Below are 27993 nucleotides of genomic sequence, written 5' to 3'. Positions count from 1 at the left end.
TCTCTCTAAGTAGTGTGTTTTTACAAACTCTCGAAAGAAGATGTTTCTAACATCTTCTTTTTTACTCAGGGTTTAGTTAGACCTCAGAAACCATACCAATAATTTGAACAGGAAATTTCAACATAAAGAATGATTAACTCGCAACGGGGAGTGGGAGGTGGGGTGTGGGGGAGGGGGGATTAACTACTAAGAAGGGGTAAAAGAGAACTCTAAAGACTGCTGGAGTCACAGCCTGTCTTACCCCTTTGTGACTTACTAGATTGTGACCTCAGACAAGTAACTTAGGCTGTTGGCAGTGTTCTGCAGCCAGGACTCCCAGGCACGCACCTGTGGGTGGACAAGCTGGGCTTATTACTCACCGCAAGGGAAACCACGCACATCCTGCAGTTCGGTAAGAGAATGTTTGAGCAGACTTGAGGATTTGGGCTCTTGTTAGGTGATTTGGGGGAGGATTGAAGGAAGTGGGCTTTCCTCTGTTTAGATGCTCTCAGGGTTTGTGGCGATTATATAATTGGTTATGGGTTTGGTGGGGGTCGGGGCCTAGATTAAATGAGGCTACAGCTGTAATTGGTGAAGCAGCTGCCAGCACTCGAGTTGGCTGGGAGAGGGATCGTTGGTCAATCTGAGAGGTGTGGACAATGCTCTTGTTTTGTCTGGGCTCAGAATGGATGACAGAGGGGTCTTGACTTTGTCTTGACCCATGATGATCACAGAATGGCCTTGGGTGGTGGTGTCTTGTGAAATTGTTTATGTTCAACAGGAGAGAGAATACTAGCTATGAGTGGCAGGTCAGCTCCTGGCTGTCAGGGGCTGTTTTCTCTTTCTCATTATCCTTGCCTTAGTTTCCTCATCTGTAAGGTGGGAAATAATGAAAGTTTCTACCTCTTGGGTTTGGGACTGGGGAAGAGTACTCCGAGAAGAAACAAACATGAAAGGGGATCTCTTTCCCCAAGGATCATTTTCAGATATCATTGGAGAAGGTGATTGTGGTTCATTGCATAGTGGAGACATTCACTGGGTTGTACTGGGCCAGAGTTGTTCCACAGCTGTCAAGTTAAGGCCGGTGAGCCGGAAACCACAGGCCAGAGTGAAAAGCAAAACCTGGTAGTCGATGAGTGCCACTATGCATACTGAGAATCAACAACTGTGCCAAAAAAGCAGGGTAAGTGGGAAACACCTTCCTCCTACAATGTGCCTCCAGCACCCTCTATAGATGAAGCTAAACGTTTGTACCAGGTGGATAAGGAGAAACGTTTATAGGGTTCAGCTCCAGAAACACAAAGAAGGGAAAAGAATGGTAGATTAGAGTTAGAAAACAACAAATTGGTAACTAGCACAACCAGCATCCATTCATTCTTCTTCTGATAGTTGCATGCGAACTTTCCGCATCTACTTTATTTGTCCATGTACACCAAGCAGAGCATCGCATCTCCCTGACCATAGCAATTTAGTGCAGAGGTAACAAGTAGCCTAGACAGAAATTCTCTCTCCCGCCACCTCTCTCTCTCTCCTGTCTGTCTGTCTGTCTGTCTGTCTACCTACCTACCTACCTATCGATCTATAACTACATGTCTGTCTAGGCTTATACTGAATCTTACAAGAGAGGTGTAAGTCTTTTGCTGCTGGGGCAATACCTAGAGCCTTAAAATGAAATCTTTGCAGCAGAAAGCATTACTCAGAGATGCAGAACGATTATGCCTTGATGAACTTGTTTAAGCCTTAAAGTTGGCCATCCTTGAACTTTTCGGTTATGTGAGCAAATAAATTTTCACTTTTTTTTCTTAACTCCAGTTGAATTAGGTTAATATGCTTTCTGTTACTGGCAACAGAAATAGTCTTGAATGATACAGTTCCTCAAATTTCACCCATATTGGGTATTTTTAAAACTCAACATATTTGGTCATAATTTTTCCCAACAGTGATTGGACACAGCCTTTTAAATAGTCTTTGTCATCATAGGGTATAGTTACATTAAATAATTCTTAATTTGATAATACGATAATTCATTTGGAAAATATTAATTGAGTAACTGATAGATGCCGCATACTCTGCTAGACACTGAGAATTAACATATAATCATAATAGACATGTTTCTTACTTTTTTGGAGCTTATGGTTTATCTAGCAAGGATTATGGAGAAGCAAATAGCCAGTAACAATCCAGGATAAATGTGATGTTGAGGAAGTCCTAGTTGCCATGGTAGCACAGAGATGAGGCACCTGACCCACACTGGGAGTAAGGTTTGGTAAGAAGTTGAAAAAAACTTCCCAGAGAAGATAATCACTACCACATGCTGCTTTTCTGATGAGGATGAGAAGTCTTTAGGGAGGTGAAGAGAGAAAGAAATAATAGTCACGAAGCCCTGATGAGAAAAGAGATGACGACATGGCTGAGAAATTGAAAGAAGAGAAACAAGGTTGCACCTAGAGTGTGGTAGGAGGGACAGGAGAGTTGCGAGAGGTGAAGGCAAATTATACGCAGCCTCGTAAGTAATGTTAAAGAATGTGGACTTAAGATAAAGTGAGGTGCCATCCAAATAAGTCTCCTGGAGGGGAGTGGTATGACCAGACTTGTGTTTAAGATCACTCTGACTACTGTGAAAAAAAAGGAGGGTGCTCCGTTAGAAGGCAACTGTGATGATCCGGATGAGAGATTCTAGTAGCCTGAAGGAGGGTCATCAGGCAATGGGGATGAGGTGACATGGCCAGATTTGAAACGTATTTAGGAGGTAATACTGACAGAATGTGGGAGTGGTTCGATGCCTTCCTAAGGGAGAAAGAATGAAGGCACCGAAGTCGCTTGGCACCTTTATTCACTAAGAAGGAATAGAGGAGGATGAGTAGTTAATGACTTTTGTTTTGGGCTTGTTTGATGTCGAGAGTATGTGAAGGAAATTCTAGTAAGGATGTGAGTATGTGACTCCTGAAGCTGGGAAGGTTTTGGATGGAAATAAAGACATGAGGCCCATAAGCAGATAATAACTTTAGCAATGAAAGAGCAAGACGTCTTTTGTGGAATTACCACAGAATAAAAAAAGAAAAGGGCCAAAGGCAAAACTAAAAATGTTTAAGGAGTGGTCAGATAATGAGGAGCTTACAAAAGAGACTGAACAAACAGGGAGAGAGGTGGGAAGAAAGGGTATGAATGAAAGAAGAAATGGGCAACAGTGTCTGTCAAATCACACTGGAAAACACAGAGGTGTTAGGGTTGAGGACTGATAATTTAACAGCAAGGGTTGCTGGCGATCTCAGCAAAGCAGTGTCAGTAAAGGAGAGTTGGTGGCATTCATATGACATTCTTCTGACGAGTGAACGGGGGTGAGGAAGTGTAAATAACATGTTAAAATGTTTTCTTTCAAGAAATTTCCTATGAAATAAAGGAAGAAATCGTGAAAGGAAGGCTTGAGTTCGAAGGGGAGTTTTTCTTTTGTTGTGTTTTGTTTTTAAGATAAGTGTTGAACCTATTTACCAGTTAATAGGAAGAAGCCAGTAAAAAGGAGAAGATTGAATATATAAGAGAAAAATAGATGATCAATTGATAAAACCCCTGAGGAGACAGGACCCAAAGTGATCCAAAGCAGTTAGAAGGGTTAACCTAGAACAGGAGCTAGGACAAACTCCCTATTATAAGACGAGGAAAAAAGAATGAGTAGGGAAGGAAGGGAGTCTGTGGTTTGGGGGACAGGAGGTCGAGGACATTTGGTCGCTTCTATTTTCTCTGTGAAAATGGAGGTCAGCCCATCTGTTTAGAGCAGTGCACTGATGGTTTTGAGGACTGATGGTTTCACGAAATGGTCCCTGTAGAAAATGAGCAAGAACTGATTAGAGAAAAACACAGAAGGGTCCACACTGAGGACCTAACCGAGGTTAGGATCGTGATCATAATGGACACAGAACCTTAAGCTGTGGAATTTCCTGCAGTGGCCTTCTCCAGCATGAGTGCACATGTGGAGAAAACATACAAAGCACAGCTGGTGCCTGCTTTCGATTTCCTACTCTTTGGTCCATGTGATAATTTGTCTTTTCGTAAAAACTCAATCATCCATTCTAGTGAGATCTAAAAAGTTAATTTGCATAAAATCTCTAATTATTATTTATGAATCTATAATGCTATCCTTTAGAGAATTTTCATTTATTTCTCTAATTCTCTTTGACTATCATTCTTGAAAATTAGAGTGCCTAGCATCTTAGTTTCCTTTAGCTATTGTAACAAATTACCACAATCTTGGTAGCTTAAAACAACACACATTTATACTCTTACAGCTATGGAGGTCAGAGGTCTGAAATCAGTTCACAGGGCTACGCTCAGTCTGGAGTCTCTAGGGAAGAATCTGTTTCCTTGCCTTTTCCAGCTTCTTGGAGCTTCATTCTTTGTGGTCCTTGGCTCACAGTTCCTTCAAAGCCATTTTCTTTGAGTGGTCACATTGCCTTCTTCTGTCTAATCGAATCTCCATCTGCTTCCCTTTTAGAAGGATAGTTGTGATTCTATTTATGGCCCACACATATATTCCAGTATAATCTTCTCATCTCAAAATCCTTAACTTGATTACATCTGCAAAGTCTCTTTTACTGTATAACATAACATACATAGGTTCTGTGGATTAGGAGCTAGATATCTTTAGGGGCTATTGGCCTACTACATCCTGTGTTCTGTGTTGGAACTGCCAAGCCTTCACGGAACAAGAATGCCTGGAAGTGCTATAGGGATTAGGAAACAGCTACTGATGGCAATGCACCATTCTCTGAAGTCCGTATGTGGGGTACAAGGGACAGTGCAGTCAGACTAGTAGGTAGACTCTAAGAAGAGAGATTATAAAGCTTGTATAAAGATTATAAAGACAGTATAAAGCTTGAATTCCATGAGGTAGCTATAGAAATTACGGTGCGTCATTTTGTAGGTGAGAGAGTGAGCATGAGAGATGGGGAGACTGAGACACAGAAGAAAATAGTTGCCTACATGCAGCAGAGAAAACCACACCCCAACTTTCTATTCTCATGTAGAACCAGTCCTGGGTTCTAGCCTGGTTCTAGCCTGGCCCAAGCGCTATACTTTACCATTTGACAAACAGTTTCCCCATCGGGATTTCACTTTCTGCTGCTGCAAAATGGATGAGTTGCACTAAATTATTTCAGTGATTTATCTCTCGTAGCCCACTATTGTATGATTTTATCCACAAGTCGAAAGGTATTAGATTTAGGACACTTATTTAAAAGTCTATAAAATTTTCACTGAGATTATCCTAGAGAAGGTAGCTATTATTGTCCACACAGACATCCGATTCACACTTTTTATTTACATTAGTCAATTTAAGCAAAATGGACATTCCGGTATCTCTGCAGCCATAGCCTAAACGCTTTCTTCTTTTATAAGCCCTTTCCTATTTAAATTTTCAGAGTCTTTGCTAGGTTTGCTACCCAGGGCATTTTTGCGAAGGTCACACCCTTTCAAAAATGTTTAAATGCTGAGATGGGGCAACACACCTATTGAAGTATAGGCAATGTTGCTTCTATAAAAAGAATTGCACCTCTTTAGAATTTAAAAAGTTATCTTAAAGACAATGGCTAAAAAAGAATGCATAATAGATTTAGCTTTGAAAAATGTCTTACAAGATTTTACATAAGGGCTATTTAAACATTTAAATCCCTACAGAATTTGCGAGTTTCCTCAAGGATAAGGAAAGGCTGAAATCAGAGGTTGGAAAGTATAAGTAAGATCTGCTTGTGGATATCTTATTTTAGTCCACACGGAATCCTAAAACTTAAAAATTGTATTTAAAAGAATTGAATTTGGGCTGCACTTGAAAACTGGGGAGATTGGGCCACACTAGGCCAGGTTCTGTAGTCCCCATCCCTCCCTATTGCCTCACCCAGTGCATTTCTTTCAATCACATTACTTGCTGCCCCTTTAGAAATTCAAGTTTCCACTTCATGCCTTGAACAAATAAGACTAAAAATAAACACAACTTTTATGAAAGTGATCTGGAGGAGAGAACATAGGAATTTTCCCTTTTGCATCATTTATTCCTAGCTCTTTTAAGTTGAGAAATCCCAAACTGACAGAAAACTGCAGCAGGACCTCCCAGGCAGCATGGGTAGGAAGGAAAATGGCAGGAAAGCCTCAGAGCAGGTAAGTGTAAAATACTGCATTTAGGAGCGAAAGTTTAGCTAGAATCCTAACAAGAGCGGCTCGGAGCCACATGTTCTATTTCAGGAGTGATTCCATTCCTTTATTGTCTCCAACTGAATGGGCCATGTTCATGGAAGCTACTGATGACAGTTCTTCCTCCTGGGAAACTCTGTGGACATGCGTTACAGGGGCTACACAATAAACCGTGAGTGGCTACAATTCCTAAGTAGATGTTAAAATAATTCTAGAAAGATAGACTCTCATGTGTCTGAAAATACATGGTTTGAAATAAAACTTGCCCCAAATGCAAATTCTAGGGCAAAGATGAATTACATTTCCACATTTTCTTTATAACTTTGGCACCATTTGGCATAGATGCTTTCATTTACTTTTGTGAATAGGTAATATATTTACGTGAATCAGACACCAAACATTATTTTAAAAAATGGATATCTCTCTTCTACTCTTCAACATATGCCCCAGTCTTCCCCCCTGCACCTCCCCACTCACACACAGTTCTTTTTCTTTTTCTTTAGAGAACCATTATGCACATAGGAGATAGACATTTTTTCTTCCCCTTCCTTTTAAAACTAGTACCATACTCTGTACATCCTCCTGCACCTTGCTTCTTTTCACTTAGCAATATATCCTAGAGCTTGTTCCCATCGATACATAAAGAGCCTACTTATTCCTCTTTCTAGTTATTAAGTAGCCAATGTATGTACCGTGTATGTACATACATTGTACCATAATTTATTTAGCCAGTCTCTATTGATGACCACGTAGATTGCTTTCCATATTCTGCTACTATAAATAGTGCAGTATTGAAAAACTATCAACGTACGTTATTTTATGTACACACACACACACACACACACACACACACACACACCAGCATTAGGATAGAGAAAAATTTCTAGAATTGGAATTGTCGGGGGACAAGATATATGCATTTGTAACTTTCATAGCCAAATGGCCCTTCGTGAAGCTGGCATCAATTCATACTCTTACCACCAATGTTTAAGGGTACATGTTTCCCCACAGGCTCACTCACACGTATGTTAACATAACAAACTTTTAGAACTATGATATCCTAGTGGTTTGTTCTGACCGTGTATTCAAGCACTGATAACTTGTGGTTTTAATTACCAAGATTTACTGTTTGCGTGTCTGGCAGGGCTAGCCCCCCACTCATTGCTCTTCTTTTATAGAACCTTTGGGCAATTCTCATGTTTTTTCTTCTTTCCATGTGCAGTTAGGAATCACCTGGACTAGCTCTTCTGATCCGCTGGGTTCCTCACTGTGCAAATTGTGTTGAAACCCAACTTATGGGCATAGCTCCATGGGGCTGTGGAGAGCTACACCAACTCACCTGTATGCTTGATTTTATGGATGTCCTTTCCACTGCTTGTTTATGAGTTTGCTTTAAATCTATTAAAAATAACCTCACACGCACCTTCAAATCCTGGCCAACTTTCGTGGCCCAGCCTAGCATAGGATTGGTGTGGAGTAGAGATGGATGTCTAAAGGAACATAGGATGCCATTATAAAAATAGGAGAAAGGGATGTCAAAGGCAAATTTTACCACAAACTTAGTGTCTTAAAACAATTTTTATCACATAGTTGCCATATGTCAGGAATCTGGGTCCTCTGCAAGGCTGCCATGAAGGTGGGGCTTGGGCTGTGGTCTCATCTGAGGCTTACTAGGGGAGGCTCTGCTTCCAAGCCCTTGTGGGCAGAACTCAGTCCCTAACAGCTGAAGGACTGAGGCCCTCGTATTCATATTGTCTGTCACCTTGAGGCCATTGCAAGCTGTCTGCTGGAGGCTGTCCTCATCTCTTAGGGGTCATTCACAGTTCTTTTTCACTTGGGGTTTCCTAATATGGCCATTTCTTCCTTGAAGCCAGCAACAGTTGGGGGGAGGGGCAGGGAGATTGAGAGAGAGAGAGAGAAAGAGAGAGAGAGAGAGACCAGTAAGACAGGCCCTTCCATCTCCTGAACATAATTACATAATCTCCTATATTCCATCACTTTTACTACATTCTATTGATTAGAAGCAAGTCAGAAGTCACATCCACACCCAAGGGGAGGAGGCTATGCAAGAGCATGAACACCAAGAGAAGGGGAGCGCTGGGAGCCATTTTTAAAGCAGCCTACAACACATGACTTCTCTTTTGCTCTGGTATAAACCTCAGTACTAATCTTAACATTCAGAGCCATGCCGAGAAAACTCCAGGAATGTATGGTATGATGATGTAGGACATGATAACAAGCCCTTAAATCTTCTTTTACTGGGGGAAGGGAGAATGGGTGTGGCTCATCCAGGGCGATTATGTCTGGGAGAGAAGGAAACAGTGAAGAGGAGTTGGTGTCTTCAAAGGAGATTTGGTCTGGTAGTATACAAGACCCCTGTCGTTTTTGCCTGTCTGACATGTCAATTTTATTTTCAATTAACAAGTCCTTGATCCCTCCTGTTATTCAAGTTGGGGGAAACCTCAACCCACAGCCCAAGACTGACCAAACAGAGCTCTCGTGACGGGTTTAGTAATGAGCATGTACCCCAACTCAGGATGACCAGAATCAGACCTGCAAATTTTGTAGATATTACTGAGAAAGACACTTTCAGTTCTCTGAGGGTAGTTGGGCTCATCGAGTAAAAGACTAGACCTGCTGGGAGCCATCCCTCTCACCAGTTGGTCGTATACTGATGAGTCGTATACTGATTTAGACACCTTCACCTGTGTCTAAATCAGTATATACGACTAATCTTATAAATTCGATAAACCAACAAATCCATTACTACTTTGCCTGAGCAAATTTAATTTGGGTTTCTATCATTTGCAACTGAGGTATAGAAGAGAGAACTTTCTCTTTAGATAAAATGGTAAGTTTCGGGGACGAGGAGATTGTCCTACGGTCAATGCCCACTTCTCACCATTTTTGTTCACTCCTGTAGTCTGAGCCCCTTTTTGTCCACTTTAGTATGAAATCCAAGTGGCTGGTTCAGGCTTAGGTGACCTGTTTCTAAGAGCTTATCGCTACAGCTATTGTCACCAGGTATAAGCACTTGTTTGGAAATTGGTCTATAAGTCAAAAGTGATAAAAAAAAAATTCAATGAGGTAGGAGAAGATGCAAAAACTAGGAAGTCAAAGGAAAATAGTATGTTTAGCAGCGTGAAGTGCTACATAAGCAAGAAATGAAACAAAATCACTTCATCAATGATGATTAAGAGGGTGTTTGGCAATTTTGAGGGAATATTTTCACCAGAGTAGTGTGGAGTCTAGCAAGAATCCAGGAGTCGATGAGTGGTATCAAGTGTATACTTCTCTTTTGCTTTGACAAAAAAGGGGACAATGGAGATGGTAATGAGAAGCCTGATGAGGAAAAGTGTTTTTGCCGGTGAGGAGATGGGAGAGCTAGGATACCGGATGGAAGACGGTCCTCCATGAGTGAGATCCAGGGAAAGAGTGAAAGATCTCTCCTCAGACTGGTGTTCTCAACCCTGGCTGCACACAGAATCACCCAGGGAGGTCACAAAAAATACTAATGTCTACGCTGCATTCCAGCCCACGTAATCAGATTCTCTGTGGGGTGCGACCCAGGCTTCGGGAGGCTTTCGTGTGTATCCAAGGTTAAAAACCACTCCTTGAGACAAATACTTTGTTCCCTGGATCAATGCGAATGGATGAATTATGAGACATTTAGAAACAGGGAGATTTCAAGACAGATGGCATTGATCTCTTCAATAATGAAGAAGACAAAGTCATCTGTTAAGAACAAGTGGGATGATAGCCAGTTTGGGGCCAAAAGGAAAGTGCAAAAGGTTTAGAATAGCTATTACATTAATAACAAATGTCCAAGGAAACAAATATCTCTGCAATGCTTCTGCTTATGTGCAATTAGGTCATGTAATGAATATTGCCCAAAATGAACTACAGCAACGGCAACTGGAAAACAATTCAATAACTCATCAAGCTTGTGAAATTTAAGACTTAGAAGCAAGGAAAGTAAAATGATTAGATCAACTTTGGAAAATAAATCACACAGAGGATGTCATTAGCTGTGAGGATTAAACAGTAGGAACATGCAATGTCTGCTCAAGCGGTCATTTAAATATAATGATGCTTTTTTCTTTTAAGGAGCTCTGTGAATGAAATTACATTTCTGTGATATATCCTTATGAGAAGGCTTTAATAATTTCTTTTTCCATTTACAAAAAGGCTGGGTGTGGGTGGGTGGATGGGGCCAGAAAATATTAATTTGCCCCGGCTCAAAAGAAAGAAAAACGTAATGCTATAAATTCAATTTAAGATTTTTCAGGGCTTAAAAAAAGAAGGTGGAACACTTGACCATAAAAAGCAATTAATGTAGTAGGGGTTTAAATTATAACTGTAGGACACGATGAAAGCCATGAAACAGGTACAAATGGCTATGATGCCATAAAAATATAAAGAACTCAAAAGACATTATTTGCATCTGCCCAGTTTATCAGAGAAAGTTTCATGTGCACAAAGAAAACTCAGCTAGGCCTTGAAATGTGGGGAAGCATTCATGAACAGTTGTTAGGGAATGCGTGGAGTGTGTAGGGAGGTGGGGGAGGGAGCTAAGACTACAAAGTATGCTGCTGTGGGGTCAGCTTATGAAGGAACTAGAAGGCAACACCAAGGACTCTGAACAATGAGAGTCACTGAGGATCGATGACCAGTCAAGTACGAAATTGGAATTGTGCCTCTTAAAGATTATACTTGCTGGAATGCTAATTGGGAAACTACTATGAAGTTTGGATGAGAGAAAAAAGACAATGCCTAATTTTTTTCTAAGTGTATTTCTTTTAAAGTTTTTTTCTTACTTTTTTATTGAAGTATTATAGATAGAAACAAAAGTGTACAAAACCTAAGTGTGGAACTCAATGAACACAACTGTGTACCTACCATTGAGATTAAGAAATAGAATACTAACATTTCAGAAGTCCTTCCACACCTCCCCCAAGCATCCTCCCAGTCACCACACCCTTTTCCTCAAAGGTAACCACTACCCTGACTTCAACTCTTGTGTTTTAATTCTATATGAATGGAATCATAGAATATCATTCTTATGTCTTTGGTTTCCTTCACTCAATATTATTGTTGTGCAATTTGTCAATGAGTTTGTATGTGTAATTGTAGAGTATTCATTTTCATGGCTGTGTAGTATTCCATTATATGAATATAGCACAACTTAGTTCATTTTACTGTTGATGAATATTTGAGCTGTTTCCGATTTTGGCTACTACAATTAATACTATCTGTTCCCGTACATCTTTTGGAGCACAAGTACATGAATTCTTTGAGTTCAACTTAGATATGACATTGCTGGTCATAGGGTATTTTGTATGTTCATCTTTAGTAGATACTAATAGTTTGCCACGGTGATTGTACCACTCTACACTCTCGGCAGGATCTGAGAACTTCGTTACTCCACACCCTTCTCAACACTTGGGAGTGTAAGCCTTTAATTTTTGCTGTATAGGTAAGTCTATAGTGGTACTCATTGTGGTTCTAATTTCCGTTTCCTTTATTACTAATAAAGTAGAGAATTTTTCAGATATTTATCAGCCATTTGGTTATTCTCTTAGGTAAATGTTCTATTCACATCTCTTGTCCATTTTCCCATTAGATTGTCTCCTGCTTATTGATTTGGAGGAAATCTTTACATATTCTGGATATATGCCCATGGTCAGTTATATGCATTGAAAAATCTTCTACTTTTTGGCTTGCCTTTTTATTTTTTCATGGCATTTTGTTGTTGTTCTTGTTGTTGTTTTTGGTGAAAAGAGGTTCTTGATTTTAAATGTTGCCCAATGTATTGATCTTTTACTTTATGCTTATTTCTGTTTATGTTTAGGTCTTGCTTAAGAAATCTTTGCCTATCCCAAGGTTAAATTGTTCTAGAAAACTCTGATATTATAAAAATCAAATTATTAATCTTTCTGAGTAGGATTTCCTCTGGCAAACCATCCCAGCCTGGTAGGTTTAGCTTTAAGCAGATGCTGATGCAACCGCACTAGTGTCGTAGGTTAGTGTTCAATGTTTCAAATAGTAACCAAATGCAAATTCCGGCTGAAGTTGAGAATATACGATGTGGGTCAAGAAAGATATTTACTGCTGTTAAGAAAATAGAGAAGACAAAACAAAAATAATCAAACAAAACCCTAAAAGAAGCACTGTAGGAGAATTCACCCTGACAACGTGACCCACTGATTTGACTGTGAGCCTTTCATGTGATTTTTCTTTCTGGAGATAATTTCGAGCCATTACTTAAGTGGTATATGTCTCTAAGTATATTTTTTCTCTGAATAGTATATTTTCTTATGCCTTGCATATTTGAAAATATCTTTCGATTGCCTTCATACATATTAATATATCTTATTAAGGATGTTGAACGATTCTTATGTTTCTTTTGACTTTTGTAGTCAGTCTCTTAAAGAGACTTACTTTTTATCAGGGTTTTCAACATAATTCCCTTTTCCTTGTCCTGACTACCCTCGTACAAATTCCAGGTTCCTTTCTTTCTCAGTGTTCTCATTCTGGACGGAGAGACTTTTACTGGGTTTGACACTTGGACAAATTTACTCAAATTCCAGAGATATAAGCCATGGACAAAGCCAACCTCAAAGGTTCATTTTTGACATTGCTTTTCAGCAAAGTCATTAAGTCGAGTCCAGATTCAAGGAGCGGGAAGATTCTACTTTTTGTTGGAGAAGCCGAAAAGTCACATCTGAAAGGATATTGGTGCAGGGAGGAATGGTTGTTTATCAGTGTACCCCATCCTAAAATGTACATCTTAAACCGGAGAACTTTTGATAGTGAAAGGGAATGTTTTTAAGCATTATGACAAGACAGCAGATGTAAACCATTTAAGCATGATTTATTAAATAGAAATCCAAAAAATAATCAGATTTTCCCTTCCCTCAGATCAATAATCCAAAGGATCATAATGTCTAAAGGGATGCTTCTCTTTCATTTGGATACAAACTTTTCATTTCTATGTTTGTTTGCAACATTAAAATCATTCCAGGTCAGTTTCAATATATCAGAGGCAAGAAAGAAATACACCAGAATATTTAACAGGTGTGTCATCACCTGTACATATACACAGTTACAATTTTAAGGTGATGAAAATTATAACTGTTTTGTGCTTATAAGAATATATGTCATACATGTCACCGAGTTCTACGTTACTGTTTTTTTTGTTTTTTTTGTTTTTTTGTTTTTTTTTTAATTCACATCCAGCTGACTCTCAATCTCCTACCACTGACAGGAACTATTCGCAGCTTCCCATGTGTTCAAGAAAGTAGTATGTGAACAGTGGTGGTTATTTCTAGGTGGTAATTTCAACCAACTGAATCTCAAGATATTAACGGTTAGATTGATGGCATGGCAGAAGTTCCGTTTCCAGGTGACCTAGAGGCTTGCCACATTATTTCAGCCACAGTCCCCGCGCTGTCTCGTGAAGCATTGGGGCTTTAAGCATAGGCAAGAGATTGGAGCAGCTGATAGCTGGCATCTAATACTACTTTCAGTCCTGAGGTTGTGATTCCCAGGGCAGCAGAGGTTTATGTGCCCCAGGATATATTGGGTGTTGGCTGGCTTCACTTTCCCTACGTTTTTCCCCCTTAGTCCTCTCAGGAGTTCCCTTGAGTGAAGTAGAGGGGATTCAGGTGCAGAGGTGAACACACCTTAGCACTCTGCCTGGCCTTCTGAGCCAGTAGAGGCAAGAACGAAATGGAATTTCTCCCTGTGTTTCTATAGGCAGGTGCCACTGGAGTACTGAGACACAGATTTTTTTTTCCCCCTTGGAAGAGGCGCCTGGAAGAAAGAAATTAGGAATGAGTGATAGGTGATTGGAGACTATTAAAATGGAAAAATTAAAAGCTGAGTCTTACATAATGGGAAACCAAAATAAGGACATGTATCACGTCAAGTGGAAAAGTCCACGTCTCTGGGCTACTCTGCCGGGCATTGCCACCGCTCGGGTTTGGCGCAGTGTCAGAATGGAGCACTCTCCGTTATCACCCGGTGTTAACTCTGACATTCACTGGCGTCTGCTATATATGCTGGGCCTGTGCTAACCCTTTCCATCACGATTGCTGCATTCCTCACGTGTCCCAGAGTCACCCAGGAAACGGTGGATTAGGGCTTTGGCACAGTGTGTCTGATTGCCGAGCACAGGCTCTTATCCACCCGACTGGAGCGTTTCACCCTCCCCTGGGAGCACCCTTCCCTCGGGCCCAGTTCGCGGATACACACCGCTCTCACGGTGCTAACTGCACTTCCAGAGTGGGAACTGTCCTCTCAGCCACCTCTGTATCTCTGCTGATGAGAAAAATTCAGGAAGTGCTCAGTAAATATGCAAACATAATTCAACAGAAAGGAAGAATAAGAATCTGGGAGACCATCAGAACCAGGCATGGGGATGGATAGAGAGGCAAGTACAGACTTTCAAAGAGGAAAGCAAGGCTGCTACACGTGTGAGGAAACGAACAAATTCAACGATTTAAAATAGGCTCTCGCAGACTGAAACAGACCCCTAAAAACCCTTTACCAAAGAAGGGATACTCTGACCTCCTGAGCCCTGCATGTCCATTTCTCAGATGCTGGGGAGGCCATGTAGCTTTGGTAGACAAAAAACACAGGTGGAAGCTGGTCTGCCTGGGGATCCTGGCTCGGTGGGGAGATGGCAGCCTCTGCTCTCCTTGCCCAGCCTGTTCCCTTCAAACTGTGAGTGGTGGGATTCTCTCTGGACAGAATTTGAGGTATGCAGAAAGTATCATGAGACAATATATCTATCCAAATGATTAAGAGTTTTCTTGTTTTTAAGGAGTCTAAATTTTCTAACATTATTCCTTTAAACAGTAAGCTGGAGGAGAGATGGCATTTAAGGCTTGGAGGTAAGTGAACAAATGGCAGAAAGAACCAGTGATTTGGAATAACAAGACTTGGGTAAGACCTTGTTCACTTATGGGTCTGCTAGTCTTTGGCACATTAATTGGTTTGTCTCTAACCAATTAATACCTGCTTCATGAAATGAATTCAAGGACCCAATAGGAAAAGATTTGTGAGGTGGTTTAGGAAAATAGTTAAAGGTGTGGGCTTGAAGTCAAAGTGTAATTTCCAGAAGGCTAAACTCTGACTATGTTTCAGAGTTATCAGCTTGTGAGTGCAGAATGAGCAGATAAGCTAGTTCAAACAGGGAATTTGGGGACCAGCAGTTTATATAGTTGGTAAAGGCAGGCTGAAATAACTTTGCTAAGTTACAGAAAACTGGTTAATGGGACTACAGTCATGTACCGCATAACAACATTTCAATGAACAGCGGACCACCTATACGATGGTGGTCCCATAAGATTATAATGGAGCTGAAAAATTCCCGTTACCCAGTGACATGGTAGCCATCATAATATCACAGCACAACACGTTACTCACGTATTTGTCATGATACTGGTATAAACAAACCCAATGCACTGCCAGTCGTATAAAAGCATAGCACATATAATTATGTACAGTACATAATGCTTGAGAATGATAATAAAAACATGTTACTGGTTTATATATTGACTATGCTTTTTATTTTAAAGTGCACTGTTTCTACTTATAAAAAAGTTTGCTATAAAATAGTATGTCATGTTACACAGGCAGCAGCCTCATATATCTCACGGTTCTTGTGTCTCTTGATTACATCACTTTCTCCTGTGCTTAATTTAATCTCATGTTGCTTTTTAAATTTAGCGTAGCCTAAGAGTACTGTGTTTATAAAGTCTACAGTAGTATACAGTAATGACCTTGGCCTTCACATTCACTCACTGACTCACCCAGAGCAATTTCCATTCCTGCAGGCTCTTTTCATGGTAAGTGCCCTATGAAGATGTACTGTTTTTAATTCTTTACACCACATTTTTACTGTACCTTTTGTACGTTTAGATATGTTTAGATACACAAATACTTACCATTGTGTTATAATTACCTACAGTATTGAGTACAGTAACATGCTATACAGGTCTATAGACTAGAAGCAATAGGCTGTACCATATAGCCAAGATGTGTAGTAGGCTATACCATCTAGGTTATTGTAAGTGCACTCTATGATGTTCACACAATGACACGATCACCTAACTATGTGTTTCTCAGAACATATCCTCATCATTCAGTGGCACGTGATTGTATTTCCAAAATACATTCTATAAAACCTATAGGTAAAATGTTATTTCTTTCTGATAAGGTGTGCCGTAATCTTTAAGACAGTTGAAAAATGTTTTTAGAAAGCATATTTCCCAGTTAGTCATTCACCCAATTAAATACGTTTTATAATTTCTACCTCCCATCAATTAAAAAATACTTATATGCTAGTTGCCAGACAAAAGTTTTTAGCAGTATATATTTTACTCTCTTATAAATACATATAAAATGTTTAGTAGTGGTCTAAAACAAAATTAAAGAATTTATTTATGAGTTTTAAAATCTTAATTCTTCCCAAAAGCCCAACGTTAGAGTTTGATATACTCATATGCACAGATTTACTGAGGAAATGTAACTCTCGTCACATTTTTTGCTTCATCGACAACTCAGAATTTTAGTTCTACATTATATTACATTGTTTTACTTTAGGTAATAGGAAATTTTGACCGTACTGCTTTTAGTGATCTCTTACAAGGTGTATTCCTAGGTTTTTGAATCAATAGGTCCTCATTTTGAGACAAATTTCACATACATTTAAATTGAAAAATGGAGTGATACTTTTCTGGGAAAAGAAGCCTGAATTTGCTGACTGGTTTGAATATAAGGACTAATTGGCAAAGGTTACCTGGTGACTATTTTCCATAAATTTGATTAAATCTGCTCTCCAAGGCTTTAGCAAGCTCTATAACAATATTGGGCAAAAATGGGTTGAAATTATTGCCTTGCTTTTTCTTTTCCCAAGCCTTTTCGATTATATCAGATTAAACTGCCTCTAGGAATGAGAGTAGCTGGTATCGCATAACTATAATAGTTATTTGATACGTCTTGAAAAAGCCTTTTATGTCTACTTTCCAGAAACCGAGAAACTAAAGGACTCTAGTGATTAAATAACAAATCCTTTTAAAAGTCAGATGGTTTCTAATTCTTTGCTTTCAATAAAATTGAAAGAATTATCAGATGGTAGGCCATTAGAAGTAATGTTTGGTTATAGATACATTGGCATATAACTTGAAAAAATTTAAAGAATCAGATGTTATTACTCTAATCAAACTCTGCTCCCTTCTATTTCAACAAGGTTTCTCAGCAATCAGATCAATAAGAATGAAAAACAAATAGAATTGTTTAACATCATCTTATTGTATTAGTAAAAAGTATTCAATTTATCTGTTAACATATGAACCAATCGGAAAAAATCTCCATCTATCTGAGATAAATTTTCTCTTAATATTTTATTATTGAAAACTTTAAACATCTACAGAAGTAGAATAGTAAAATGCACCTTCACTAGCTTCAACAATGATTAATAATATCCTGCTGTTTTGAATTCAAGGAGGGGTATTTCTATAGTTTTTATGTTTATATCTTCCTACCATAGACTGGGTGGCTTATAAACTCTAGAAATTTATTTCTCACAATTCTCGAGGCTAGGAAGTCCAACATCACAAAGCAGGCAGATTTAGTGTCTGGTGAGAGCTCTTTTCCTGGATCATAGACGGTCATCTTCTCTGTGTTTTCACAAGGTGGAAGGGGTGAGGAAACTCTCCGAGGTCTCTTCCATAAGGGCACTAAATCTCATTCATGAGGGCTCCACTCATCACCTCAGCACCTCTCAAAGGCCCCATCTCGAAGTATCACATTAAGTATAAGGTTTCAAGATATGAATTAGGGGCAGGGGACACAAACATTCAGACTATAGCAGTTAATAGATCAACTATTTGAAGATCTGCCTTGATTATACACTTTAATGATAATAGATAGTTTTAATACTTAGGACCTTGTAGGAAATCCAAAGTTTTCATTCACGTGCGTATTTTGATTGCAGGGAATTTCATCCTCATCAGGATAAAATACTGTGACATTCAAATATGAACATTTTTTTAGGAGATACAAGAGTAAAAGTTTTGAGGACCACTTGGTAAGGGAACAACAGTTGGCTAAACGTAAAATTTTACCAGTTCCAGGCTGGGACCAGTCTCTAATTCCTCAGACACGTTTTGTGCTTTTCTGGTGCATGCAAACTCTACACGGTTGTTTCTCAGCCAGTCCTGAAGGGGAAAGTCTGACATAGCTTATAAAGTATCACTTGAGTATTTGATGATTGGGGACTGTGATTCGGTGGGCCTAGGTAGGCCCCAGCAACTTTACTTATTTGTAAATCCCAATGAAAAGATGCCAACGCAGATGACAGATCCTCGGATAAGCCCTCTCCAGGCTGGAGCTTCAAGACTATGTCACATCAACACTCACGGACTTTTAAATAAAGACAACATCTGGCCAATTTCTTTGCCATGGTGGATAACACCTATGATGCACCACATGTGTTTGCTTCTGTGGGCAGGTTATCTGGAAGTCATGGATGGTTTCCCTCCGCCTGGAACAAGAAACAGCCCTCCCCAGAGAGGTGAGGAAACTCCACGCAGACTTCCTGCTGAACAGGCGGCTGCATGGCAAGTATGGGGCTGCAGCACAGGTACAGGCGGCGCTCAGACAGGGCGTGGCAGTTCCAAGTAGCCCCGGGCACCTGTGGCTGCTAGTGCCCCCCTGTTTAAAGAAAGCCGTTTGTTTCTGGTGCTAGCAACCTGTCTGGGAGCAGTGAGGGAGCCCAGGGGCTGCCTTGGCTTGGCTGAACTATAGGCATCTGTGGTGTGTAGCAGCCCAGGGCAGAGCTGCAGTACAGCCCATGGAGCCTCTCGTCTGGTGGGGGCCAAGGGTCCTTCACAGGCTACATGGCCTTCCATTCTTTTTCTTCTATCTAGGGAGTGTCACATGAGTAGAACCAATCAAGGGTGCACTGATTTGTTCATTCAGTAGGCATTTTTAAGTGCCTACAATGTGTCAGGAACAACTTTAGGCTCTGGGATATGAAGTAAATGAAGCAGCCTACTTTTTTTGGTGCTCAGAGGCAGAGGGGAGTGGTACTGAAATAACCAAGTGCTATGAGGGGCAACTGGACACTGAGCTGAGTCTAGAATGGAGTGAATTTTCCCAGAAGGCCCTGGCACTTAGGGCGGTGAGACTATTGTGGTCCAGATCCACCTGTTCACACCCTCAGGTAGCTCCTGGAAGCCTGGTTGGGGCAGGAGGTCCGGATGAGGCCCAACATGCTACACGTGATCAAGCTCCTGTGTGAAGAGACAAGGGAGGGGCATCTCGGTAGCTGCGGGGATGGCCAAATCAGTAGGAGAGGAAGGCATGTGGAGGTGGAGGCAGCATCCATGTGTAGGACACAGATAGGACTGGGAGGGGGCACAAAGAAAACGTCAAATGTTTCCAAAGCACAGATCATCCTACATTCTCCAGGTTCACAGTAGTGCCATCCCTAAATTCACCCCTCCTGGTGACTCCCATGCTGGTCCCTCATGTCCTCTACTTGAGACAGTCCCCTCCATAGTTGCTCACAAGATGTAAGAGAGCTGAGGTCCTAGCCAACATACTTGCCTCTGCATCTCTCTGACAGAGACACGCAGCCTTGCCCACGGAGAATCGTGTCAAGCTTGTGGATGTTTCCTAATCTGAGATAAATACCTAAAGGTGGAAAAGTTACAGAACAAACTTCAAAGTTCTTACAAGATTCTTCAAGTGTAGCTATCTTTCTCAATAGTTGAGGGTCTCTGGGTCTGTGAATATATTCTTGTCTAGAAATTGGTATCAGGGTTATGTCTCTCTCTTCGTGGTTTCTCAAGTCAGACCTACATTTATATGATCTAAAATAGGTTTTAGCTATGCAAATCAAGCAGGAATCTAGTGGGCAGTGTCTCATTTCAGCTCCGGGCCCTCCATAATCACCCGCCCCTAGAATGATCTGGATGCGGGGCCATTCTGATGACTATACCAGCCCTTCTGCCTGTTATGGTCTCCTTCTTAGTTTTGACTCTAAACTCCTGGATTTTTCCTTTTTCATTTAAGTCAAGGAGCCTGTATTAGTTTCCTATTGCTGCTGTAACAAATTACCACAAGTTTAGTGTCTTAAAAGAACAGAAATTTATTCTCTTCCAATTCTGCAGGTCAGCAGTCTGAAACCAGTGTCAGCAAGGCCACACTTCCTCCGGAGACAGACAGTGTGGGGAGAATCTGTTCTCTCCCTCCTCCAGCCTCCGGTGACCGCTGGCATTCCTTGGCTTTCCATAGCATCTCCCCAATCTTCAGGTCCACATCTTCCAGTCTCTCTTCTGCTCCATCTTTATGTCACCTTCTCCTCTGTATGTCTGTGTATATAATCTTTACCTCTTCTCTCTTATAAGAACACAGGATTAAACTTAGGGTGCACCAGATAATTCAGGAGATTCTCCTCATCTCAAGATCCTTAATTTAGTCATATCTGCAAAAATCCTTTGTTTCCCTTCATATAAAAGAATATTCACAGGTTCCAGAGATTAGGAAGTGGATATCTTTTAGGGGCCATTGTCCAGTCTGCTACAGAGCCGACTCTAATTGCAGTCACTTGTGTGTTTTCAGGGATAGTGGTGTTTTCTCACCAGTGTGTTTTCAAAATTTTGTAGAAAAGAGTATTATTTAGCCCTTGGGGACCAGAAATAGGAGGAAGAGTGTGGGTAGCAGGGTGGGTAGCATATAAGCAATTTATTCTAGAATGACTGTCCCCAGAAATCTCTAAATTCGGATGGGAATTTTTGGCATCTCAATTTCACTTGGTCACCACTGAGTTTGGGCTGCTATTAACCAGTTAGTAGACGACTGGTTACCTCTATGATGTTTAAACCAACATACTATCCATAAATTCAGCCCAATTTAGTATTACTTTCTTTCTTTCTTAGACTCCTACATTCAGAATCCATTTCTGCATTTGTTCCCCTCATTTTTGCTGACATGACTTAGTAAAGTGCTGTGTTCTGCCTCATCCCAGGATCAACTTTGTTATTGGCTACCTCAGGCCTGGAAACAGTGGAGGGATGGGAGGAGCATAAGAAAATCCTTGGGGGTAGGGAAGGCATAGGAGGACCAGTGGGGTTTGTGTATTTGTGGGTCTGGAGTATTCTGAGTCTGTCAAAGCCTAAATACCTCCATTCTGATACACAGAGTCCCATCCTGTCCAGATTATTGAGCCAACCTTCACAAAGACATTTTGGCACTGTTTTAACCCTGTGACTATAAGACAAATAATTTTAGCACCTGTGTAGTAAGTCCCAGGACTTAGGTTTTAAGAACGTTGACATTTTCTTTGACATTTTCATTCAAGTTCAGTGCTATTACAAATTGCTACTCTACCCTACAATCTTGAGTTCCTCTTGCCTTTTACACTGTTCTATGGCGGTGGCAATGTTGTTTCCCTAAACCTGACCCCTAAGGAACCGTTTATTTCAGGTGACCACAGGTAATTAGCCATCATCCCGTAGACGGTGGGCTGCCAGATTCTTCTTCCTGGGTATTAATGGGATTTTTACTCAGAGCGGTGTAACTTATTTCCCCAAATTTCCTTGTGTTACTGTTGCCTCTAACCCCCTCTCTGTTTATCAGTTTTCCTTGGGAGTTCTCGGTTTTAAGCAACAGAAACCAATTCTTGCTGACTTAAGCAGAAAAGGGAAATTATTGAAAGGATCTCAAGTAGCTCAGAGAGTCAACTGGAAGCCTGGAGCATGAGATGAGGCTCAGAACCAACAGAGAGAGGGTAGCATGCAGAAAGCACACAGTAGGCTCCGGTGGAGTCACTGTTGTCACTCTGTTGGGTGCCATTATCACCACCACTGCATGCTGTTGCCCTGAATCGTCACTTCATCTCTGCATCACTAGTGAGTCAGGGCATGCACAGGAGTTGGCTGAGCTCTGGCCTCCTGGATCCCAAATGTTTATTCCCAAAATTTATCCTTCCCAAATAGACCAGTGTACTTAGGGAGAAGGTGATTGATAAAAGTTTTAAAATTCATATTTCCTGACCACGCCTTATTCCAAACCTTTTCCAAGTGAATTTTAATTGTCCGCTCACTTGTGTGGATTTCCCTGCCTGCCAAATGGAAAGCCCAATTGTCATCAGTCTTGAGCTTTGTATCCTGAGCATGCAGAGTCATCCCCTGGCACGAAGTACACACCCAGACAAGTGTGGTTGGTCTTGGTGGTTGGGGGAGCCCTTGGCAAGTGAGAGTTTGTGTCTGTAGTATGGAGGGGTGAACATGCAGCTCTGCCTTTTACTCCTTAAGGGGTAGAACCTGTAAATTACCTGTTGGAAGCAGCTCACGGTTTATCGAAAAGTGTATTACGTGGAAATGCTAGGTTTCAGGGAAATTTGAAGGACTTAGAATTTTTCTAAATATTGTTAAATTAGCAAAAATTGCAAAGGGATCCACAGCTCTATCACATTACAACATATGTTAGTTCTAAGTTAGAACCTTGAGCCTTTGAAGTGTTTCTTTGTGACTGTTTAGTAAATGGTGATTGTGGTTGGACATTGGTGTGGCCTCCTGGTCTTATAGGCAGAATGTGGTAAAGGCGGGTGGAGGGGGGGCGCGTCTCTAGATGCATCGGAGTCACCTGGAAGATGAGGGCTGGGCTCTAGAATATCAGTAGTTTTGAGGCATAGTTTGAGAATGCATTTCTGACAAATTCCCCAGGAGCTGCTGCTGGCCTGAGGAATCCCACTTTGAGCATCAGTACTATAGGGCAAGTGGTAGTTTTCCTTCAAGTCAAAGCTTTCTCACACATTATAGCAAAACCAAACCTGTCAGTTAAGATCAGATTTGACTGCTTAAAAAGCAAGGAACACTCCCTCTCACCGAAAGAAGTCTACAAGAAGGTAGGGGCTTCAGAGTAAGCTGGCCCAGCATCCCCGCCACTGCTGTCAGAAGCCCAGGGCCTTTCCACCTCTGTATTCTGCACGCACATTTTGGTTCCATTTGAAGGCTGACTCCCCTGAGGCCTGCCATCTTGCTGGACTCACCGAGGTCATTTGTCCACCACTTGACCAATGATAGCCACCAGGCACATGATTGGAGCAGACTGGCTTGTGTCTGGGGCCTGCACTGATCAGACCTGGCTTGAGCCACATGGGTTTGTTGAGGGAGGGGGTAAGCTGTAGGGAGGGGGTGGGCTGTAGAGTGGGGGTAGTCTGTGCAGTGGGGCAGGCTGCAGGTGGGGTAGGTTCTGTTTGGAAGAAAGGAGACAGTGATGACTCACCCACTCTTCAATAGAGAGAGAATATTAAGTGCTACTTTAGGCAATAATTTATACCTGTAATATTGAATTGCTTCGCTTTACGTCTGTGGCAAGAAGACTGTGAAAACAATTTAGTGCTGGATTACTGACAGCTTCATGTATAAAAAAATTTAACTTTTTAGAAGTTTCTCTACTGAGGATCTGATGAAAGCCAATATAGACTGTATGATATACTTATTCATAATAGCATGATACTAATTTAGGGAACTGTGGATGAGCAGAAGAACAGCAATGTCACCACAGCCGTAACGTGGATTTCTGGTTAAGAATTCCCGATGGAGAGGACCTGGTTCTGCCATCTATGATTCGGAGAGTCTGAGGAAGACTGTGACCTTTTAGGGGTTTCTGTCGCTTTTATATGAGATGAAGGGTGTGAGTCCAGTGAAGTCAAGGACAGGTCTGCTTTGCTCATACTGTATGTTTGATCCTTAGAAAAGTGCCTGCCACAGAGGCGTTCAGTGAAATTTTGAATGAATGGATGTGTAAAGGTAACAATAACTGTCTCTTCAAAGAACTGATTGTCAGGCAAAATGTAAAAAATTTCCTAAATGTGTGTTAGTTAACTTAAGCAAGTTAGGATTTCTTACTGATGAGCATCTTTTTAGTGGGAATATTTATTATAATGACGGGTATATTATTTGTGAAGAAGCATAGGTGTTTGTAAAATCAAGTGACTTTTTTTGAGAGTGGGCCCATCATAACCAAGTCTGTCTCTGTCTCTGTCCTTGTCTCACTCTCTTGCTGATATTTAGGGCAGATGCAGAAAGTGTTTGGGAAAGAAGTACTGGATTATTCTTTGAATCTAGGTCAGGGAAAATTGGATTTGTTAGTTCGCATGCCTGACAATATAATCCTACAGATCTTCTCTTTCCTTGATATGGATGACATTGAGCAGCTATCGAAAACTTGCAAAAAGTTCCAAAAGGTAAGACCTTAAAATATTTTTCTACTTGTAAATATTACACAGAATTTCAAAAAGAAAAGGAGTGATCTAGAAAATCTTAACTTCAGGGGATGACAAATATTGGAATGGGGCAAAAATAATTAAAATAAAAGTAATGAAAGAATTAAAATAAAAAATAATTTAAAAAACATGTTTTACCTAAGAAACTAATTAAGCTAGCGCTTAAGAGGAAAACAGCGCACATAGAGAAGAATTAAGCAGTCATTTGTAAAACAAAAATGTCATAGGCAAAGTGATTATACCAAGGGGAAATCCACCAAGCTGTATTTCAAGGGAAATGACTTTTCATAAAAAGGTACATATTAAAGAGAATGTTAAAATAGTACTAAGATAGCTTCCACTCATACATGAATTTAAGCAAATATCAAGAACAGAAAGATAAATCGTATAGGAACTCCTACATGCAGATTTTCACCAGTGTCCTTCAATGAGAACCTTGGCAGCAGATGAACAGAGAGATCCCTGGGGAAAAATTAGTTTTCAAACTTCTCACTTTAGAACTTCTCACTCTTAACTTACTGTTAAGGCATTTGCACATATGTGGTAATAATAAGTTTTGAATCCTTTTGGAATGAGTAGTAATGAAAATCTTTTTTTTTTTTTTGCATGATCATTGCTTAAAAATTAGAAAAAACTAAAAATCATAGTAATCCTACCTACAATTGCTATTAAATTATAGTATATTTCCTGTCAGTATTGCTAAAAGCCTGAGTATTTTTAAAGATATTTCATTATGAGGTTTAGGTGGCTTCTAGATCAAAATACGTAACTGAAAATATTCAGCTGGTCAGAAATTCTAGCCATAAAAGAATTTGTTATTTGTAAGATAAATGTTGGCTTAAAGATAAATTTTCTTATTTAAGAACCAGTAAGTTACAGTATTAGGTACTATGTCTTTTCATTCATTTCAGCATTCATTCAACAAATATTTACTGAGTTCCACTGATCGCTGGGTATAAACAGTAGTGCACAACCCAGTCCTTGTCTTCATGGAATTACTGGCCAGTGGGTGGTACAGGGAGAGAAGTCCAAAGTCCCCATAAAAATAAACAAGTACAGCTGTTATGTGGGCAATGTATTTAACCTGGGACAAAGGAAGGCCTCTCTGCGGAAGCGACATGTAAACCCAAGAACTAAGAAGCTCTCTGCAGAAGTACAGGCTGCAACTGGTCTGGTAAGAAGAGAGCTTTCCTGTATCTGAATGGCTGGTGCGACCAGAAAACAGACTGGGGGTCAGAAGGTATAAGAGGTGGCCGGAGACTTAGAGAGGATGGGTCACATGAGGTTTTCAAAAACCGTGGAAAATGTCGACATTGTGTGGTTGAATCGGGCAGGACTGGATGCGGGGAGAGGAAGGATGTAAAGAGATGCACAGGTGGACAATGATGGTAAGAGTGGATGTGCCTGTGCATTAGTAGTGTGGGACACACAAGGGTTCAGAACTTTAGCTGCCTGTGAGATTTCCAGGTAACGGTGATTGAATGGACAGGTGGGCATATGGATCCAGAAGTCAAAAGATAAATTGGTGCTAATTTGAGAGATGTTGGTACAGTGTGATACTTAAAGCCATGGGAATGGATAAAATCACCAGAGGAGCAAGTGCGAGTGAGATTGAGGAACGTCCGTGTAGGTGCTGGTGAGAGGTCAGAGAGCCACATGGACGTGAAGACCATGGAGACTCAGAAAAGCAGTCTCGGTGGATGGGGTGGGAGCAGCGGAGAAGCGAATGGGTCTGTGTGAAAAATCCACTTCAAGAAGCACAAAGGGAAGTAGAAGGTGCAATAGCTAGAGGGGTATGTGGGGCTAAGGAGGTTTTAAAAAATAAGTTTAAAAATGTTCAACAAAATGTGAAAGCTCTACTGCCACAATGTAATCTCTCTAATTAGCCACTGTAAACAGTTAGTAATTGGTGCATATCTTTCCAGACACTTTCTATGCATATACAAACATCCTTTGTGTCTATAAACTATTTAAAGCGTATTCTGTGCTTCGAACTTTATACTACATTGTGGATATTTTAATGTCAGTGTTCCATATAGTGTAACTATCACTTAGCTATCCCCCACCGATGAACATTTCAGTTGTTTCCATTTTCCTTTTACAGCAGGACATCGTAGCAGTTTGGTGTGGTTATTTTTTGTACTCCTGCAGGTTCATCTGTTAGGACGTAGTGTTAGGAGTTCATATACTAGGTGCATAGGTATTTCCATTTTATGTTTTGATAGATACGGTAGTTTTGCCTGAGGAATTTTCTTTATAACATAGGAACTACCAAATCTTGTTTCTGCTGACAGAAATGATCCAAGAGAAGAGGAAGTTGAAGGTCCAGGAGAGAGGGACCATTGCCACAGGCCATCAGTTGGGCCTCTTCCTGACATTTCGTTCCCTCTCAGTCCTCAGGTCTCCTAGACAGGCCTATCTCAGTCTACTCAGGCTGCCATAAAAAATACCACAGGCTGGGTGGCTTAAACATTTGTTTTTCATGGTCTGGAGGCTGAACGTCCAAGATCTAGGTGCTGGCCCTTCCCAGCTTGCAGATGGCCACCTTCTGGCAGTGCCCTCATGTAGCAGAGGGAGGGAATGAGCTCTCTGCTATCTTCTGAGGACACCAATCATATCAAATCAGAGCCCCATCCTTAGGACCTCATTTAACTGTAATTATTTCTTTACTCCAAATACAGCCACTCTGGGGTGTGGGGCCTCAACATGTGAGTTCCGAGGAGTACAGTTCAGTCCATAGCAAGCCCCAACTCCAAATATCACGCTCTCTGTCATCTGTTAGGGTCTCCTAGGAGTGCCAGCAGTTTGGTGTCCAAACAGCATCACCTACACTGGCTCTCACGCCTCAAAGTGGAACAGGAATCCTCTGTTATATCACATTTCATTTTTTGTTGTTGTCGTTCAGAAAACTATGGTCCTCATGATATAGGAAATGGCTAATCCATGAGTGCGTAACAGGAGTAAACACAGGTAGGCACACTGTATGTAATATGTAGGCGCAATGCTCTCAATTTGGCACACTGAAGTTTCTACTGTGATAATAATTTAAAATTATTCTACTAACAATGCTGTTATCATTGAAAAATACCATTCTTTTTGTGGGGTAGATTGCTTGTGTTTAAATTGATCCAAACCTCTTTCATCCCTTTTGTGACTCAAAAGGTTACTTATGTAATTATTTTTCTTTTAGATGTGTAGCAATGAAGAATTCTGGGAGAAATTTGGAGCTTTACAGGATAAACATCCTTTTGATGCAAAGAAGATAGGGATAACCACTTATAAGAAGCTGCTAGCTCTCCACCAAAATGCAGCCCAACAGAAGCTCACACAGAGAAGACAGACAGCATTTTACTAAACTTAACTGAAGTGACAAATCAAAAAATAAATTTAAACTGAATTTTTATATAACTTACCACCATTAGTAATGGGTTAATGCAATTATCTGGTAGATTTAAGTAAGATAATTTTTTTTTCAACCCTCTTTACTTTGAATATTGTTCTGAAAATAAACTTCTTTTTCCTCTCAA

At 40.6% G+C, this 27993-nt stretch overlaps 1 protein-coding gene across 15 annotated transcripts; it reads left to right on the top strand.

Annotated features, from left to right (window-relative positions):
• Positions 1–184: 184 nt before the first annotated feature.
• Positions 185–27993, top strand: LOC105311412 (F-box only protein 36-like). 15 transcript variants are annotated; one of them, XM_023527090.1, is made up of 8 exons: positions 185–391; positions 954–1162; positions 6028–6126; positions 6211–6331; positions 15022–15056; positions 18680–18811; positions 24255–24427; positions 27657–27993. In XM_023527090.1, the coding sequence occupies exons 4-8, from the start codon at positions 6270–6272 to the stop codon at positions 27819–27821; spliced, it is 567 nt and encodes a 188-aa protein (XP_023382858.1). In that variant the 5' UTR covers positions 185–391; positions 954–1162; positions 6028–6126; positions 6211–6269; the 3' UTR covers positions 27822–27993. The 15 variants fall into 15 exon arrangements, with proteins under 15 accessions (XP_023382858.1, XP_011385700.1, XP_023382860.1 ...); XM_011387398.2 differs by lacking the exon at positions 6028–6126 and having other exon boundaries at positions 1034–1162; XM_023527092.1 differs by lacking the exon at positions 6028–6126 and having other exon boundaries at positions 18680–18742.

This window comes from Pteropus vampyrus, unplaced genomic scaffold (genome assembly GCF_000151845.1).
Source record: "Pteropus vampyrus isolate Shadow unplaced genomic scaffold, Pvam_2.0 Scaffold1000003845, whole genome shotgun sequence".
NCBI lineage: Eukaryota > Metazoa > Chordata > Mammalia > Chiroptera > Pteropodidae > Pteropus > Pteropus vampyrus.
The sequence above is the reverse complement of the archived record's forward strand: the minus strand, read 5'-3'. Positions and strand labels throughout refer to the sequence as shown.